The sequence below is a fragment of the Leuresthes tenuis genome, unplaced genomic scaffold (genome assembly GCF_036924035.1).
Source record: "Leuresthes tenuis unplaced genomic scaffold, fLeuTen1.0.hap1 SCAF_15, whole genome shotgun sequence".
Classification (NCBI taxonomy): Eukaryota; Metazoa; Chordata; class Actinopteri; order Atheriniformes; family Atherinopsidae; genus Leuresthes; species Leuresthes tenuis.
The window spans coordinates 20,383,513-20,402,819 of NW_027325369.1; the positions used below are offsets into that span (position 1 = coordinate 20,383,513).

A 19,307-nucleotide genomic window follows, 5' to 3' on the forward strand; every position below is an offset into this window, starting at 1 on the left:
TTATTATCGCTCCCTCTGAAACTGTGACAGATATTCTGCCGTTGGTAAAAGTCGTGCTCTTGAGCTGAAACTAACCCAGTCTGTTGGCAGGGTTCCTCTTGAACAAAGCCCGGAGCAGAGACTGAGCCTCTGCACTAAGGAACTGAGGCATTCCTAGACGTGCCCTGCAGTGAGAGACAGACGGGATGCGACTTTGAATTATTGCACCCAAGGCACTTTTAATAGTGGCAGAATGTGACTGTTTTTGGAAACAGATGGTACTCACTTCAGAATGAGATTCATAGTTTCTTTGCGGTCCTTCCCTTGAAATGGCAGCGCCCCTGTCAACATCTCAAACTAGGAGGGAGAACAAACAGTCAACTCAGCTTGATACATGTACGCAGTTGGATAGTTATAGTTACAAGGCTCTGAATAAAAGAGGACCTGAAATAGTTGCAAATGAACATTTGTGACCCAGCATGAAAAAAAATCTATAGCCGTTTCTTCCCCCCTCCTTACCATTAGTACCCCATATGACCACCAGTCGGCACTGTGGGTGTGTCCCTGCCTGTTCACTACCTCCGGGGCCATGTACTCCACAGTACCGCAGAAGGAATAAGCTTTCTTCTCATGATCGATTGCTTCTTTACACAAACCAAAATCTGGAAAGCACACCACCGGACATGTAAAAACATTATTAATGTGCAGCACGAATCTGTTGTTTTCATCTTCAGCAGTTAATCTTTGTCTGCAGAAGCCTCATTGGTGAGTCTCTAAACCTCCTGAGGTCACCTTTGGTTCAATGGAGGCGGGACACAGGGATGTTGATAAGTATAATAATTAACTCAAGGAACATATACAGGTCCATATGCAGATATCTGGAGTGAGCAAGATAAGGCTGTCAAGGAGCAATGAAGGTCAGCAAGTTACGAGAGGAAAGCTATTGTGTCTGTGTGTATAGGTATTCGCCAGGTAGATTGGGATGTAAAGAAAGGAGCAGGAGACTCACCTGTGAGTTTGATATGTCCCTCTTCATCCAAGAGAATACTGAAAGGAAACAGTGCCCAAAGTCAAAATAAAAACATCAAATGCTGCAAGTGTAGAACAGACTTCACTTTATCGGACATTCCTTCGCTCTGCTGTAACCTGGGTTATCACTTGGAAAACATAATAATAACCTTTATAATAATAATAATAACCTATGCTTTAAAGGGCACCTCTACTGACTTTTTGATCAGCAGCTGCACTATAGAGTCATACTGCGTCTGTTGTGCTCTTCCTGTCTATGCCACAAGATCCGGGAGCTTATGACGGTAAAAATGTAATGTCATTGCATGTTAATTTGTGCTTACTTTTCAGGTTTGAGGTCCCTGTAAATGATGCCAAGGCTATGAAGGTGGTCCAGTCCTAACGCCAGCTCAGCTAGATAAAACTTCACGTCTTCCTCTGTGAACATCACCTAAGAGGCGTTGAGACATGCACAGAGAGGTAGTGAGACACAAGAAAAAAAGAGAATAAGAATAAATAATACCGCAAGAATTAAGCGGTGGAGGAAATTAAGACAAATATTTTCCAATTAGTAAAACAACTGACTTTACTTTGGACTAAGTACGATCTGATCTCAGCCCAGCAAAACACTGTAATTTAGAGAATTGCTCTCACCTCTTTAGACAGTCTAGTGAAGAGATCTCCCCCTCTGAGAAAGTCCAGGATCAAGTACAACTTCCCTTCAGTTTGGAACGCTAAAAAAAAAGCATTTCATTTAAATCAAATTCAGCAGTAAATCAGAAGATATGAGTGCAGTTTCTGAAATTTAAAGATCCAAAAGTATTGACAGCAAATAATGTCTAAGCTCGGGAGCATCAGGTTGACTCACCATAGTGCAGCTTGACAACAAACGGGTGGTTGACGTCTGCGAGGATGTCTCTCTCCATCTTGGTTCTCACACGATCTCTCACTGAAGGATGAACAAGATAAATGAGAGTTCAGACACCTTTAAGGCGTAATGTTCTACGAGTGATGAGCCCCCTCTAAAGCTTTCCATTGGAGACAAATTCAACCTTATAAAGGTAGTCTGACAAATACTTAATTTGTGTCTTCACTGAGTAATAAAACTGAACAGCCTCAAAAAACATAATGCAATGCACAGATGTGGTAATTAATGCAAGTAAAAGAAATGTATTGATAAGATGTGAATCCAAAAGTTTTCTTTGCAAATCCAAAGGTTTTACAGATGACTTTCTGCTACGTACAAAACCCTGACCCAGAATCAGGTCGCCTGCAAGGGATCCAGCACCAGGTTCTCCAACTAGATTATAACTGGCTTGAATTGGCCTGCATCTTTGAGGTGGCCTGTGATTTTTAGCACTATATAAATAAAACTACACTGAACTAATAGGCAGTATCTATGCTGAGAGATGCGTCTCTGCTGGTCTTTCTCAACAGGAATGAGTGCTTGGGAACATCCACAGTTAAACAAAAGAGGGAGTCTGTGGAGAAGACAGAACGGGAGTGGAGAGGACAGAAAATCAATACGCAGGTTGTGTCTAAACACGCCATCAGTACCATCTTAAACGTGGTTTGAATGTGAGGTTTGTTATGGTGCACGTAGATTTTACCTGTCCTAAATTTTCAGAGCAGATCCTGTCAACAAAATTCTGCTCAAACAGCATCTCAGATTTTCATGTGAACTATTGGTTCAACATAGAAACTTACAGATTTAAAAACAAACATTATTTTGAGTGCAGAATTTATAATTTTGCTTTGAAAATCAATTCCTGAGTGCAAATGTATTATTACTATAGTCAAGCACAAGTAAATTTAAGGGGCAAAAAAAAAAAAAAGAAAGAAAAATGAATAAAAAAAACTCCAAAAAACAGTTGCCTGGACAATAAATGATCAATTCAACATATACTGTTGATTTGCACATTCACAACAACACTTAGAGAGACCGTGAGAACAAATCGGATGTTTATCATGGCAATGAGATCACACCACCTGTGCACAAAGATGTGAAAAACCCACTGAAAGCCAGAGTGGTCTTTGCTCTCATATCTGTGTGTGTGTGTCGCTGGCAGGAAAGGAAACGCCCTCTTACTTGAAACCGAGGCTACAACTGTATCAAAAATACTGACATCAGAAAAAAGAAAAACAAATCTATTTGTTGTGCCACCCTCGAAGGAAAAGTAATAAGTCAATATTCTGGTCGACCCATTACCCATAACCCTAACATAAATATATATTTTCAGAGATCTTTAAAGATCAAAATAAGAAAAAAAACAACAAGCCTTAACATTTAAAGGTTAAATTCCAGCAAATATGTGAATAGCTTGAACAGGAGATCAATCGTTATGGCACCAAAGCAGAGACAATCTAATTCCTACAAACAAGAAGGAACTTCCGTCGTTTATTAACTTCTGTCACTGACTAAATGTGTTAGATCTGCTGCAGAGCAACTACCCTAAAACCGGCTTCTAAAACAGGCTTGTAGGGTGGAGAGCAGAAGGAATATTTGCACAGCAAGAGTCTGTGATACTGTCCCACCACAGTAGCATGATCCAAGCATGTTGCAGGTATCTGTACCTTTGAGAGTGGCCTTCTTGAGGACCTTCATGGCATAGAGCTGGTTAGCATCTGGAGGAGTCACCTTTCGCACGAGAAACACCTGCAAAAAAATACAGAAATAAATAAATTCAAGTGAAATCACAAGCACACACCAAAGGAGAGCCAATCAAAGTTCAAGAACACAGCTGCAGCTGAGTGACAGAATGAGGTAGCAAAGGAGGAAGAGAAAAAGAAATATGCATCGTCAGACAAAGACAGAGTGTATGCATTGTTACCTTGCCAAAGGATCCCTGTCCCAAAACCTTGAGCAGTTCAAACTGAGAGGCGTCAGCCTTCTCTGAGCCCTCTTTGACCACATGAGTGATGTTGATCTCCTTGATGTCTCCATCTTCCTAAAATAAATAATTAAATAAAATGCAAGAATATAATAAACCATTTGGCAATCATAAAACAGAATGATAAAAAAAAAGGCTGGAAAAGTGATGGAAGTGAGACTCAAACTGTCAGATGAGTTGTCGTGTAAATAGGGCAGCTTTGAGTGAGAGAGTCTCCTGCTGTAAATAGCGCTGTATCAAATTAAAACTCTTGAGAAAGAGGAAGCAAAGCGAAAGGAGAAATGTGTGTGCAAGTGTGATTACAACCAGTGGGTTCTCATCAATGCACTGTTGTATTTTTGTGTTTCTGAAAAGTATTACGATTGCAAAGTACAAAACTATAACGGTAAAACGCCTTCTCAAAAAAGGAGCCGTTGTGGTTAACCGTTCCCTTTTGTTGACACACTTGCTGTGTCTGTGGGACTTTTTAAAAACACAATCCTCACAGGGTGGAACCCTGCTGGTGCTGCCAGCTACAACACACAATCACCCACTGCTGACCTCCTGACACTCCTGACACAGCCTCACCCACAACTCATCAACAGAAAGTCATCAAAGCATCAACAACATGAAATGTCCTTTTTTTTCTTTCAGTTATTCCCCCCCACCATCATTTCCCTGGGCCACCATTTTCAATGTGGCAGCTTAGCTGGGGAGGAAGTACTTTTTGCACTTCTACCTGTGAGACTCAGAACTAGTTACAGGTTTTGACTTCCACACAAGACCTGATACGTTGTAAACTGTGACCATACACACAAAATACTGGACAAAACATTCAAAATAAGTGGTTGATTATCAGCAGAAGTGGCAATACAGGATCCTTTTAGGCCCTGAGGGGAAACTTGTGATGTATTTCATAAACCCAATAAGTGAATATGCAAGTCGTTAATGAATTAGTTTATCTACATATAGAAAACTCTTTTCTGAATAACCATTCAGATCGTTATTAATATTTCAATCGTCAAAAAATAGAAAAGGCATTTTCAACAACATTTTAGCTTAAAAAAAGCTTAAAAAAAGAAAGAACAGTGCAGAGAAGCCACAGACCACTACAGTCTGGAATGGAACTCTTTCTGACAACAGGAAACCAGAGTTGGTTGAGCATGCAAGCTTTTAGTTGCACCTCGTTTCTGAGATAAACTAAAGATAACAACACACATAAAGCCTCCCCTGCACTTATTAGAGACACTAAATCTCATCTCTTTGCTTGGCAATTTAAAAACTGCACCGACAACAACACAAACAGCTCTGCAGAGACTGTACGCTCAAGCTTATCAAGATGGCAACATGAGGAGGAATCACTTTACCGTCCACTGGTTCCCTGGTTCAGGTGAACAGCCATTGCCAGTGCTGTTGCCCGTCTCAGCTGTGGATATGCAGCCGTTACAGTGAGCAGGGCTGCCAGCCAGGGATTTGTTCTTTCTGAACAGGTAGAGGAACAGCATGCGGCTCAGGCTGAACTTTCTTTTGTCCTTCTCCATCTCAGAACTTCTCGAACCGTTTACTCATCCCACCCACATCCATAACAAGGCAAACACGGCACTAATCATGTCAAACTTCATCTCATCTCGGAACAAGTACACTTCAGACTTTTTTGTGCACTCGTGGTTTTTTTTTTTGTTTTGTTCTGCAGGCTGCAAGCAAGTTTGGAAAAAATATCTCAGTCTATTCCCTTTACTTTTCTTTAGCAGGGACCTCCTGCTGTAAATCTTAGTAACGCTTCTTTTTCTCTTCCATTATATCTCCTGGTCTTCTCCTCACTCCCTCTGTCTGGCTGTGTTGGTCTGATTAGAGCTGTGTCCTCACCAACTTGCTACAGATGAAGTGAGCTGGAACTAAAGCGAGTAGGAAGGAAGAGCCTGCTCATATTCTCACAGTCCTGCACTCAGCTTGTAGCACCTAAGCACATCTGTGACTAAGAGAGAGAGAGAGACAGATATCACCAGAAACAGTTTAAAAAAAACAAAAACAAGAATGAGGCTGATGGAAACAAAACAAGAAGAAAAGAGAGAAAGAGGTGCAAACAAGTCTCTATGTTAATATAAATTTAAAACCAAGCAAAATATAGTTTTATGAATGTTTTAAATGATTTCCCAGAGTGAAAACCAAACTCTTTGCCACTTCCCTTTACCCATACCTCAACAGAGAGGGGAGGGCAGACTGCTGGCATACCTGTAAAGATTCAGATGATTCGCTCGCTGCCTGGACAGTAGAGATTTTCCTGTTGACGATCAGACGCACTCCTCCCTTCCATCACATTAAAGTCCAGTCTCATCTGCTCTTTTAAAACATGTCCTGCCTGCCCTATTGCGGCCTCATGCGGCCCCTTTTTCTCTGTCCTACATCGCTCTCTTTATTTCTCCTACTACAATAAATACCCCGTTGACCGGAGAGAAAAAGCCATTGAGTCAACTTCTCTCTTGACCAAATGGCAGCAGAACTGAGCTATAATGGACCTGCATTGCAGTCTATGCTCTGAAAAGCTGAATGCTTCACATTTTTGTGATTGGTGGAGTCAATTTCCAGAGGGCAAAGAGACAAAAAATACACAAGTGTGTGTTCAGTCTGAAGTGGATGAAAAGTAGCAGTAATGTTGACGGATGACTAATAGAAAGCAACTGGGAAAGTTGAGAGCTTACCTGGTCTTTAATATTGGCAAATTCCCTCTCTATCCAGGTGATGCGAGAGTCGTTCTATAGGAGGTGATTGAATGGAGCAGTTAACAGAAGTTTCCGGGAACATTGATACTAAGGTTCCCTTTTTAATTTTAATTTTTTTTTATTTTTTATATAGCTGTATTAGACACAAATGCACAAAAATCCTTGCACAAACAAAGACACACACACAAAGACACACACACGCACATAAGGGGATACGAAGAGGGCAAGACGGTGAGGATTGCAACATTAGTGACAGGAAACTTCTCTTGCCTCCTAGTTTTCACTTCCTCTTTTCTTAAGCCCATCACACTTCCTTCCTGTTCGATAACTTCAACATGCTAGCAGCGGGGGAGCCGAATTTCCCAGAATTATGGCAGAGATCTCACAAAGAGACTTAGAAATTGAGCCAACATATCAGATTGTTCACACATTCAAGTGTTTTGAATATGCAGCAAATGTAAGTTATGTTAAATGTCTGTTAAGCTGAAATAGCTCCGATGGTGTTGCTCAGCAGTTTAATTCTCATTGTGTCGATAAGACTATTTCGCACAATGATGTATAGTATAGTCGAAAACAAAGTGTTTTTCCTGAATCATCACTATCTTGTATGGCGATTGCACTTTTCAGAGTTTCAGATGACTTTTTATGATAAAGAGGTGGAAGTTCTTTTAATTTTACAGCTGAGAAATTTGCAAACCTCATACTAAAAAACCCTCTCCTCTCTTCCTAAAATATCACACCAAACACACAGCTGCTTCAAGCTGCAGGCAAGCCCCCAGCAAACCCATCATTCTGGCACCACCCCCACACATTTACAGGCACACACTTCACCTCGAGTAAGAGGTTATTGACAAGCACATGTAAAAATATAAAGAAATCCATTTATGAAAAAAAATCTGCCACTTGCCATTGTTGTGCGGGCTTTGGTGCGAAATATGAGCCTCCACATGTCTGGGTCCAGTTATTTCCATGTCACTGATGCTGTTACAGTCTTACAAATACACAGTTTCTATGTCAGTTAGCTAACCCTTTCTGTGTGCAATACCACATGAGATACAATCTACATGTGTGCGCACGCACGCACGTCAAAATGAGAAGTCAAGAAAAACAAGCATGAGCAACAGACCGATTTGTTCGAAATTGCTGCGATGGGAAGAGGTTCCAAAGCAGCAGGAAGTGACCCTTAGGAAGCATTTTTTTATACAGGGAAAATGAAAGCAAAAGATGTGATAGAGTAGTTCAAACACACAAAGAGAAATGCCTTGCATATAGAGGAACTCTGCATTACAAGCCCACAAAGAAGATTAGGAAACTGACTTCAAGGTTGTCTGTGGAGATGACAAATCTGTCTGTTTGCGGTTTGCTTTGGCATCGCATCTGGGTAAGTTCCAACTAACCCTCAACAACAGACAAGGCTCTTAAAAAAAAAAAAAGAAAAAACTCTTCCTCTGTGAAATCAAAGCAAATTAACCAAGAATATCTGTGCCAAGCTGAAATTGCATTTGAGTCAACAGCTGCACCTTAATAATTCATTGTTCTTTCTTTGTCTGCTACAAAGCAGATGTATCATGTAACAAAGGCAGGGACGGTGTAATGCTCTTTGGTAAACACAAGGGGCCAGTGCAAGTCTACAGCCAGTCCGATGGCCGGTGCCTCAACGAAGAATTTTATAAGACGTGAGCTTTAGCCAAGTAAGGGCATGCTCACATTGCTAGCTGATGCCTCATATAAATCCTGGTATTGGCTCTGACATCAGTTACAGAGGGACATATAAAATGGTACAGAAAGAGTATGTGGGTTGTGATGCAGGATGGAGTTTAAGCCCTGCAGCGGCCATGTCTAGCTCAAGTTTTTCAAAAATGAAAAGGCAGAAACTGCTAGATTTGTTGACAAGGTTTAGAGGGGAGTTAGGAGAAAAAATAAAAACTGGATGTGGTTAACGTCAGCCGACAGAGGAAAGCACAGACTAGAGCATGACCCTGAGAGAAGTTCATTCAAGCTGTGAGTAACCGTATCTGAGAAGCACACGACAATTACAGTTAGTCTCTGTGCTTTTCTCTGGTGCTTCTCCTCCTTCCTGGAAAGTGGAGCAGGAGCACCTGCATTTTTTCAAATGCATGACAGCCCCGAATGCTGTAACAGAGAGGGACTGCTGGGAAAAAGAAGGTGGGCATGACAAGTGTATATGGATGGGGCAGAGCAGTCTAAACATTCATCCAGCCAACCGTGGTTCAGTCCCATTACTGTGAAAACAAGTGTCTGCAGGAGCACACACACACAGTAAATTACACAAGAAGCATAATCTACATAATTAAAACAGAGACTGAAAATACTGCAGGCTGCATAAATACAATTTGAAGAAACATTTTCCACTTAAAATAACAAAAATAGCACTTAAGCTTAGGCCTTAAGCTGGAGCTGCAAATTTATTACTGGTTTATCTCTTAGCAACACACTTGATTTAGTCTTCCACTGATGATACATTTTCTTTTTTAAAAATCAATTAATTAGTCTTTCTATATTTAAAACTTCTAAATAAATATAGAAAACTATCCATTAGGTCTTTAAATTGCATATTTTTTGACAAACAAAGGCTTTCAGTTTACGGAGTTGCAAAACAGAAAAAAAAAAGTGCAAACCATGCCAACAGAGGATGAAAGAAGTGACAAAAATTCATAAGAGTTTAAAGTAACGGGGATTCAATAATAATAAAATGACTTAAAAAAAAAAATGACCAAAGAACAAATCTTTGAATTTGAATGATCATCTTCCTCCTAAGTGAAAGCTATTAATCTTATTCAATTCTTTTGGGTTCCCCTTCCAGACATGTTTAAGGAAGTGATAATAATACTGGTTGTTAATTTAACTGTTAGAATGGGTCTCGGAGCACATCTGCTCCACTTCCCTCATAGATTAAGTTGGGATCCGGAGCGCTCCAACCACCACTGCTCCTTGTGCACTAACACGGAACCTGCTGTCCTCATCAAAGTCTTAATTGTTCCACTGAAACCATTAATTCATCTCGAGAGAAAGCAGTGGAGAAATTCAAACAGACACCAAGAGGAATTCTATCAGTAGTTTATTTCTTTACGTTTCATTGCTTGGTCATAACTGACCGTGGCTAGCCAGTTGTTGGTAGTACACCATCTTTCTTGCGTCTGCAGCTCAAAACCTGCAGAATTGTAGCTGGTTTAACTCAGTTTCTATGTAATAGGTTTAGTTCTTACTACATGGTCGACACTCTCCCAGAGACTTCTAGTGATAACACTGTAAGGTGACTGGTCCAGGCAGCATAAGCATACGCCAATACATAGAGTCTAGAAAATCCCTGTGAAAAAACACACTTTTTACATTAGCCTTATGAAGATGTAACACAGGGAAGGCTTTTTTCAACCACTATGACTTGTCCACAGGTTGCTGGCCTGCTATTATGTCTCTTTGGCATTCCTACTGGCAGTACAAATCCCCACACAAAGGAAGCCTTTGAACATACACAGATCACCATTTACCCTCAGGGAGTTTGTGCAAAAGTTTGGTGGAAAAGCTCTAAATTTCCCATTCTGCTGTGCCCTCCTCTATGACACTTTTGAATGATTCATAGTTTGAAATAAAAAAAAAAAAAAAAAAACTGGATTGTCTCATGCTGGGCTTTTATAAAACCGTCTAAAACAAATTGCGTTAGCTCCTCTCTGTTTGGCTGCATACTTGATCATGGTGCAGAGTTAACACAGTGCCTTACTAGACAAGAGTTATCAGATTTATTTTTTTTCAACGTTTACATTGTTCACGATGACATAATGAAGATAAATTAAGTCTAATTAAGCAATTACTTAGGAATTTCAAGACTTCCAAAAGAGGTTTGTGTTTTTGTGCATGGGTCTACACAGGAGAGTCCTGACAGGTGCCCATATCTGTCAGGTGGGACAAAGGAATGTCTCCCTCTGTTTGAATCAGCCTGAAAGTACCCCCCTACTAATATTTAAGGTGTGGAACCAAAGAGTGGCACAAAATTACAGAGGGCAGGATAAAGTTGTTAATTAAACCATTTTCACTCTCATTCACTGAGCTTTTTTATTTCTTTGATTAAAAGTCCTGCAACACACTTCCTTTCACTTCCCCCCAAATCTCTCCATCTGTTCTTTCATTTCGTCCTCTCCTCTGGCCATTTAGTTCTCTCTGGTTCTCTTATTGCCCTCGAGCAACACCTGCTGTGACAGAGAGAGGGGAAGCGAAGCTGGCAGAGGGAGTGTTGCAGATGGACATCCTCTTCCAATGAAATCATGCAGCTCAGTAGTGAGCAAGCGGTTTGAGAACAGATCTCAAAGAAGATACAAATGGAGAAAAATGAGGTTCAGGTTCAAGGTGGCAGACTTTCCCAAAGGCTTACAAAGAGCACACGAGTACCAGCCTATCAAATACTTACAGTCTTAATCCCCAACTGCTTAATGTGATTATCTCTGTCTTTGCCAGTGTGACTGCTGTTATTCAACAGAAAGATGGAAGACTAGAGTTTCAATCACTGCGTAGCATTCAGAAAAATAGGAATAGGAATAGTTTTCTAAAGAGGATTACAAAATGAAGGACACAATCGAGGGGGTTTGCAACTGTCAAAATGTTCTGACTTGTTGGAGGGCACCTCTGAAGTTTACATCCATTCTCTGGCAAACCATACCGTCAGTCCAATCTGCTCACACAGCATAACCCATACGCACTTCTATACATTTGCAGTCAAAATGTAATTTTGATACACTGAACAAAAGGGCATCACTGAGTGACAACAGCAAATGCTTGGCATCTCAACGGTCACAGGTGTAACTAACCACATCAACAAGAGGAGGGAGGATGTAACAGGAAGTGTTTCAGAAGTAACACAGGATTAGCACTGGAGCTACAGGAAATCCTGAGTTGGTATCTGTAATAATAATAGCAGCAGCAAGAATGGCAGTAAGATGATAGGCAGTTCAGCGCTGGGCCAGATGACATGAGGCCTAATGGCCTTGTGTAATGTCTATCTACAGTAGCAGCCATGGGGAATAAAAAGAGAGAAAAAAAAAGAGGAGAACAGAAATAGCAGGGAGGAGTAAGAGAGAACAAAAGAGGATAAATGGGAGAGATGGATGAGATAAATAGAAGAAAGAGAGGATGCTGGGAATATACACAATGAGGTCATCAGAGTTAAAGCTAAGCAGGCTGACTGCAGTGGAAATGTGCAGCACTCCACAGCCTGTGACAGCAGCATCCAGGAAAAGCGAGAGAAACACCTGCATTTACAGAGTTCAACCCCTACACACACACACATTATAAGATCACCTGAGCTGAACCCTGTCCACTCTCATAGCTCTAACTCTGCACAGCAGCCAAATCTCAGTCAGTATTTTCTCTTCCTCTGTCTCCCCTTACTTTATTGAAAAGCTTTTTAAAAAATCTGTTAACAGGTTTGTTTAATTAAAATGTGAGACACTCCAATTTTCCTTTCTCCGGGTGGTCTATTTAAGAACTGGACACAAGGTCAATATACTTTTTCCATTTCAAAATTCCAAAGCTTTCAAGACATTTTTCAGATATCTCAGTCCTTTCTCAGACATCAAGATCACCCTTTTATCACACAGTCATGAGGCTAATGACTAGCCTCCTTCTTTAGGAACCATGATAAACCACAGATTGTGGTTAAAAGATGGATTGCTTGTCTATTTTGTCAGAATGAACCCATCTAAACTAAAGAGAGCTCACTCTACTGCAGGTTAGGCACTGACTGCTCATAAGTCCTTCACACAGCCCCACTTCAAAAACACCAAAACATCCATTTTAATGGGAACTATTTAATTGTATGTTAAAATATACCTCTTACTATTAAAGAACTCTTCAAAACAGGTTATAGGACCTCATCCCACTCTAACTCAACAAATCCCTGAATAAAGTGCTTCAGGTTAATAAAAAGAGAGTTCTGTAGAAATAAAATCCAACTGGAAATGATCTGCACTATATTCAACTTTAACAGTCCCCAAGTACAGAGAGGGCGATGCCATTTGACGAGCTCAGAGGATGGCTCATTTGGATGAAAATGTGTTAGAAGCTAATGGTCTCCCTTACAAAACCTGCAAAGAGACGTCTTTTACCGTAAATAATATTTCACATATCAATTATTGATCTGCAAAAAATGTAATGTGCAAACATGTGCAGTGGTTAAGCACCTCAATGTAAGTGTTACAACTCAACAGTGGCATTAAAAACATTAGCAGATGAAAGAACGTACACGGTTGAAAACGATATTGAAATATGACGATTCTAGTTGGTTTCATCCTGCAGTGCTGAAAAAGGAGGGAAGCGTTTCGAACAAACGTGCAGAAAAATTGCAGCCAATTCAAATCGACACAGTGATGTAACAGTTATGTAACATATGTATGTGACGGGTCCACTGGTGTATCGACTGCCCCAGAACAAGCTGGAAACAAAATCATGATATCATTTTTTGCCTGGATTAAACTTTAGGAACCTTTAAAAATAGCAGTTTCCCTTAACGCCAGCTGAGTTAGATCAACAGCAGCTTGACCGATTGTGTGATGAAAATGTGACTGAAATAAATAATTGGATAGTTATTTGGATGCAAAAAGTGAATCATTTTATTTCTCGATTTTCATTTTTGCAAAGTTTCTGCTACTGCTAAACTGAGCGGGGAAATAAAGGAGTTCCCAAGAATGACTGAATAAAGATAATATTAACCAACAGTTTAAAGTTGATGATAAAGCGTTAGTGGTTCAATGAGGTGACACCAGATCAAAAGAAGTACAGTACCGGTATAGGAATGCTGCACGGCATCAGTTCGGATCTGTGGTTTTACTGACTTTACTGAAATATGTAGTTCTAAGCAAAACGCTGTATTTCCTGCATATGACACAGCTGTCATGGTAACGCAGGCTAAAGGTTACATGCTCTTGGGTGCAACACTTGAAAACTGCTGAGAATATGAAACGTAGCGAAAGGAAAATGAGGAATTCAAGGCCAACCAAAAACCAACAGAATTAGGGGGAAAAAAAAGTGCAGCCGAGGTTTTGTTAAAGCTGACAGAATAAACACCATAAGAATCCATATTAATGCAAACCATATAAAGGATGAGAGGGAAGCGTGAAACTATGGCAACTGTGTTTTCTGTCTCTCTGCCTCCCAGCCAAGAGGTGGTACAAGAGTCAAGGCCTTTTTTAAGATAATGCTTCCAGGTAACATTTGCCAACCTCCATCATCACAAATAGAGCACTTATGTAGCTTTGCACATTTGTGCAATATGATGCCAACCCTCTTCTTCACTTCGTCCATGCTGCATGACAAGGGATTTTCCAGTTTATTAAAGAAGTAACACATTATGATGCCCTTTAATGGTTGGCAATGTAGCTTGTGACTCTAATATGAGAGACTTTTCAGAGTACACAGACTTATCCATATTACAATGCGCTCACACAAGCATCCACTGGATGATTAATGGGTCTGACTCTCTGTCAAGGCTTCTCCTCTGTGTGCTCGTGCCGGTGTGTAACAGAGAGAAACGAGGTCTGTGATGTGCGAGTGTGTATGCGCTTTAATCCAGATAGATATATGAATGAAAATCCCCGCGATTTGACCCACGAGGATTTATGAGAATCCTCTGTTGGTACCGTCTGCTCTAATGTGTATATGCATTATGATAAACCTCTTTGCTCCTGGCAGCACAAGTTACAAAGGGAGCTTAGCGACGCTGAGGGCACAGTAGCCATGACAACTAGGCCAATAGCAAATAAGAATGAATAGGGGGGGGGGGATTAAGAGAATAGATGGATGGTTGTATCAAGCGTCTGTGGGACATCTGGGTCAAGTCCAGCAGGTTTTTAAAACATTTTTTTTATAAATCCATCATATCATTCACATGGATAGATGGGAGAAGTAACATGAGCAAACAGACGATAAACCTCCAGGTTAAGTTTACCTGTAGAGAGAACAAAGGCGAGTTTTATCCGAGTTTGTTTCTTTCAGAGGTTACAGACGGACACTCCAATCCAACTACTTCAGTTTGGGACCTGCAGTAGTATTCTGAAGTAACATTAACAAGGGTGACATTTACTACTGATAATAGAGGCTTAAAGGCTGAGAATCCCTGATTTAGTCAATCAGTTTAACTGTTGACTGTTATCTACCCGTCTGATTGTCTAACAACTTGTATTCTTACCTCATTAGTTACGTGATTAGAGGTGAACAGGTTCATTGATCTGGCCAATTAATTAGAGGCGTAGTCTGGGCTCGAAGCAGTGGTGGAGAGGGTCCATCATATATAAAAAGTAATTAAGGTTGTTTCCAAAATGTTTTTTTTTTTTTTAAATTTAAAAAAAAAAAAATTTCAGTAAGTTCTTTTTTGAAGGAAAAAAAAAAAACAGATTCGAAATGCATCTGGGAAGTCTAAAAGTTGTCTATCAAGGTGGAGACAGGATAACCAAACAAACATTCCTTATGTGCATGAATATGTATTGTTTCAATGTATTTTCATCCAATAGAGGATAGAGGAGTGGGGGGGGACTGAATCAAAGCACCGCAGGACGCCATCATTGTCTGGGAAACTGGGAAAAATACATTCATTACAAAAGTGCAACATTCGTCGACTATCTGCTGTGAATAGTGACTGGTGGTGGATGAGGAAAGGTTTTACTTGCAAGTGCGGAGCAAAGATAGAGATATAAGTTCTGAAACTCGTGTTACCGTATTTGAAGGTGCTAAATCAAGTGAAGATCAAACCTACCCGTCTGTAACAACAGATCAAATTTAAAAGCAAAAATCATTTTCAAGCGTAGTCTTCAAGTCTAGAAATGCAAATGAATTCTGAAAGTACAATGCTTTTGTCTCAGCTTTTACGCAGCCAACTAAAGCCAAACTAAGCCAACTCATATTTATCTAATTGTTAACCAATCACCATCTGACCCACAGCTGTAGAAGTAGGTTTCCACAGGGTTTGACCTCTCTCTATGATATTAGCAATGGACTTATATTTTCAGACTTGCAGAACTCATCTGTACTTAAAGATATGATCTGATCCGTATACATAGATTAAGTTTGTCCTTGTGTTCCTTTTCAGTCAATCACATATGGTGAAACAAGCTACAAAACATGTTTATATCTTAACTTGATGCAGTGGCAGTCTTAATTTCCAGTTCACTCCTTAACCGACAAATTACAATATTACAGCTTTCAGCAGACAGTTTGTAACCAGCCGTGAAGGACTAAGACAGCAGGTTAAAATGTCTATTAGTCACGCTACTTTTCAGCTACTAGTCCTTGACAAATATTTCCACATGTGCTGTTTGAAACGATGCGGCGTTTACTCCAAACAGAAAGCAGCTGAACAGATGCTGAGTTAACCTATGGATTTTTCCTGTAATCTTGGCTAATACATCTGCAATCAGCTTCGATTGCTGTGAGAAAGTTCTCTTCGTGTCTCTGTTTGCATTCATCAACTGTGCAGTTGCAGTTCACTTGGCTTTTTAAATTTTCCTCCACCTGCAGCACTATCCACCACATACTCCGTCTTCTCCAGTCCATCAGGACCATTTTATCTTCTATTAGTTAAGGCTCTACTTCCAGTTTCTACTACGATTTCTTTCAACCTATCAATTAATTACTCTTTGCTCCTTCTTATACCAACAAAACGTGAGCATTAGTTTCGTACATTGTATACTTTAGACAGTGTATATGAAATGAAGGGTCACTATTAAAGGGCTGTTTTATTTGTAAATGATGAGCTTGATAAGGCTGGTTGTAAGATAGTATCATCATTACACTGGGCGCCAGATAACTTCTGCTCTGCCTTAAGCCAAATTTCCAAATGAAGTCAAAGATTGTTTATTTGTGACAGCTGTAACCAGAGAGTAATTGCATTTTTTTTCTGCTCCAAGCTACAATTATCTATCAGCCTTAAAAAAAAAAAAAAAAAAAAAGAATAACCTGAACCTGTCTGCTCGTAGGCTACCTGTTACAGCTGATAGAAATTATAGCCAAGACTATGACTTCAGAAAACTTCTCCAAGCATGGATCTTTCACAACAACTTTTTGCTGCTAAATCAATTCTTTAAAATGATCCCAAAACCCTCCCCCCAAAAAAACCTTGTGATTGAGAGATAAAAATGTTTAACAACATCTCATGGAAGCAGAGTAGTGAGATCAGCTATATAGCTGATGGCCAAGAGGAGGGAGAAGTTATATTGCTTACAAATGGGCCCAAAGATTTAGAGCCCCTTCTTTCAAAGAGGCAGGCTGGATAATTGGACCATAAACCATATATCCAAGACTGTGTATGTTTGTGTGTGTGTGTGTGTGTGTGTGTGTGTGTGTGTGTGTACGCATGCATGTTTGTTTTTTTCAGCATCCCAAGCCACCTAAACTGCTGCTACCACTAGCATCAGTTTTGCTGACGACAAACTCCAATAGAAGGATACCTGCTTGACAGACACGCATGCTACTAGCTGGAGAGAAAGTGCATTAGATTGTCATACATGCACGGAGGTACACACACATACACATGCATTCATATAATAAAACCCCACGCACCCCTCCTGGGCCCACAGAGGCAATCTTAACAAGGTTCGTTAGCTACTGCAAAGAATAAGGGGCCATTTTAATTTGTGTTAAACCCTTCTGGAGAGCCTCAATTAACCCGCCGCATAAACACAACTCTGACTCACTCTGTCGATAAGACGGAAATGATGGTGTGTGTGTGTGTGTGTTTGCATTTTTTGTCTGTGTGAACCTGCAGGTGTGCAAGTCTCGGTAATAGATTTTTCTTATTGTAGCTGAAAGATTGCGCCTGAAGGTTTGTGTGCGTCAGTACGAAGTCCAACTTGCGTAAAGAAGCTGATTTGCCATTCAATGATTTTGTTACCTGACTAACTTGCCGTGTTGAAGAACAAATACAAAGAGTAGTTACATAACAAATAGACCAAACGGGGCTTCAACTATTCACCGAAAGGTATTGATTCTCCCCACGCCATTCAATCAGGCACCACAATGTCAAACATTCTTCTAGCAAGACTGAATAAAAGAGAACAAAAAAAAGAGAACAAGAAAAAAGTAAAGAACTAGTTTTACAGTGATAAAAATCTTCTAGGCCAAGCTGATTTTGAGGCTGGCACTGCTTTTCGAGTGAATAACTACAAAAAAGGAAGGAAAGTTTAGCTCAGAAACTTTGCAAGAACCAAAGCGATTAAAGCAGAAGAGTCAAGGACGCCTGCTTAACAAGTCGTTAAACAGCTGGGCTTTATCTGAACTATGAGACATAATGATGAATTAGACTTTAAGAAGAAGTGCTGTAGAGTAGTAATGGAAGATAGGGTGTGAGGAAGAAAGGACAGGGACGATGTACTGGAATGCTCAGAGTGAAATGATGAGGGGCAGTGAGAGGGGAGAGGATAAAAGAGGGCATCTTCAAGCCTCACTGCTTTTTCTCATTTAGGCTGAGTGTGTTTGTCCGTGTGCGTATGTGTGTGCGTCATCAGGGTTCCCTTCCTGTCATCCAGCCAAGTGGTGCCAGAACACCAGAGTCCCCTCACAAGGCAGTTACTGGGAGGTCTGGTTATTAATTATCAGCCTGCAGGTGAGATAATCAGATGAGCCAGACCTTGCTGCGTTTAAAACTGACGCGTTCAATCTCATTATCCTGTGTAATGGAAGAAGATGGAGACGGAAAGAGGAAGAGATTATCGCAAAAACAGACAGAGCAGAGAAAGAAAAGAGATAGAGAGGACACCCAAGGGCATACGAAGGTCAGGTCAAAATCTACATGAAAGATAACGATAGAGTGGTGAGATGGTGATCTCCAAAATAAAGGGAAAGAATAAATATTCTTTTAAACTTTTGAAGCAGTATTGCATTGTTTTTACTATTTTACAAAGAAGTACAGGAAAGGAGCACAACACGAAGGTTTGGGTACCACAGATCGGAGCCCACAGGTAACTTTTATCCAAGTCTCAGATCTTAATTGACATTTTAGGCTATGGCTTTTTCAGAATCATCACTAAGAAATACATACAGTTTAGTTTTTAATGCTTTATGAATACTTGACTATTCAAACCCAGTCCCAACAAATAACCATGGGCTTGTTATGCTGTTTTAACATCAAAAGTAGCATATTCAAACATGGGTACACATCCACTAGAGCAAGCCAATTACATACTTTCCATTGCTAGTAGAATCATGTTTACTCTTAGTGCTCTGTGGGGGATGTAGTGTGTTCACTGCAGTAACTACCACCATCTGCCAGGGGACAAGCCTGTAACAACATTAAGCAATGTCATTAAACTATCCTTCAGGCTGTGTTGGACAGGTTTCTGAAGTCCCTTTGAAGGTCAGTTTCTGAACACTTTGACATGTCATTCAAAAGCCAGATGTCTGCAGGTGTTCTGTCCTGTGTCAAATGGCGTCGGTGAGGACTGACCATGCAGAAATTGATTTGCTTTTTATGCAAGTTTAAAACTGTATAAAATCGAAACAAAATATTCTTAAGACAAAAGAAATATGGACCGTATTTTATTGCTGAACACAGCAACAGACATTTTGGTAATGGGGGCCCCACTTTCCCATGCCACTGTTCAGGATTAAGGTCATGTGCTGATAGGCCAGAACGGATGCTTCAAAATAGCAAGTCCTAAGATCAGATCAGATATTTATCACTGAAATGACAAAAGCTAAAACCTGATAGATGATGGATGAACAACGACAAGTG

General features: G+C 40.3%; 1 protein-coding gene across 4 annotated transcripts in view; it reads right to left on the reverse strand.

Annotated features, from left to right (window-relative positions):
• Nucleotides 1-19,307, reverse strand: part of LOC140269903 (ribosomal protein S6 kinase alpha-1) — a 43,276-nt gene that overhangs the window by 7,149 nt on the left and 16,820 nt on the right. Inside the window, exons 1-10 of one of the 4 annotated variants that reach the window (XM_072364925.1) lie at nucleotides 6,557-6,638; nucleotides 3,819-3,935; nucleotides 3,562-3,643; nucleotides 1,856-1,936; nucleotides 1,642-1,721; nucleotides 1,332-1,438; nucleotides 989-1,026; nucleotides 499-641; nucleotides 266-336; nucleotides 76-164 (exon numbers count right to left, since the gene is read on the reverse strand). In XM_072364925.1, the coding sequence (XP_072221026.1) occupies nucleotides 76-164; nucleotides 266-336; nucleotides 499-641; nucleotides 989-1,026; nucleotides 1,332-1,438; nucleotides 1,642-1,721; nucleotides 1,856-1,936; nucleotides 3,562-3,592 (640 nt within the window). In that variant the 5' untranslated portion in view covers nucleotides 3,593-3,643; nucleotides 3,819-3,935; nucleotides 6,557-6,638. Of the gene's footprint in view, nucleotides 1-75; nucleotides 165-265; nucleotides 337-498; nucleotides 642-988; nucleotides 1,027-1,331; nucleotides 1,439-1,641; nucleotides 1,722-1,855; nucleotides 1,937-3,561; nucleotides 3,644-3,818; nucleotides 3,936-5,224; nucleotides 5,805-6,556; nucleotides 6,639-19,307 lie in introns of those variants that run through there. The other 3 variants (XM_072364923.1, XM_072364922.1, XM_072364924.1) reach the window with 3 other exon arrangements.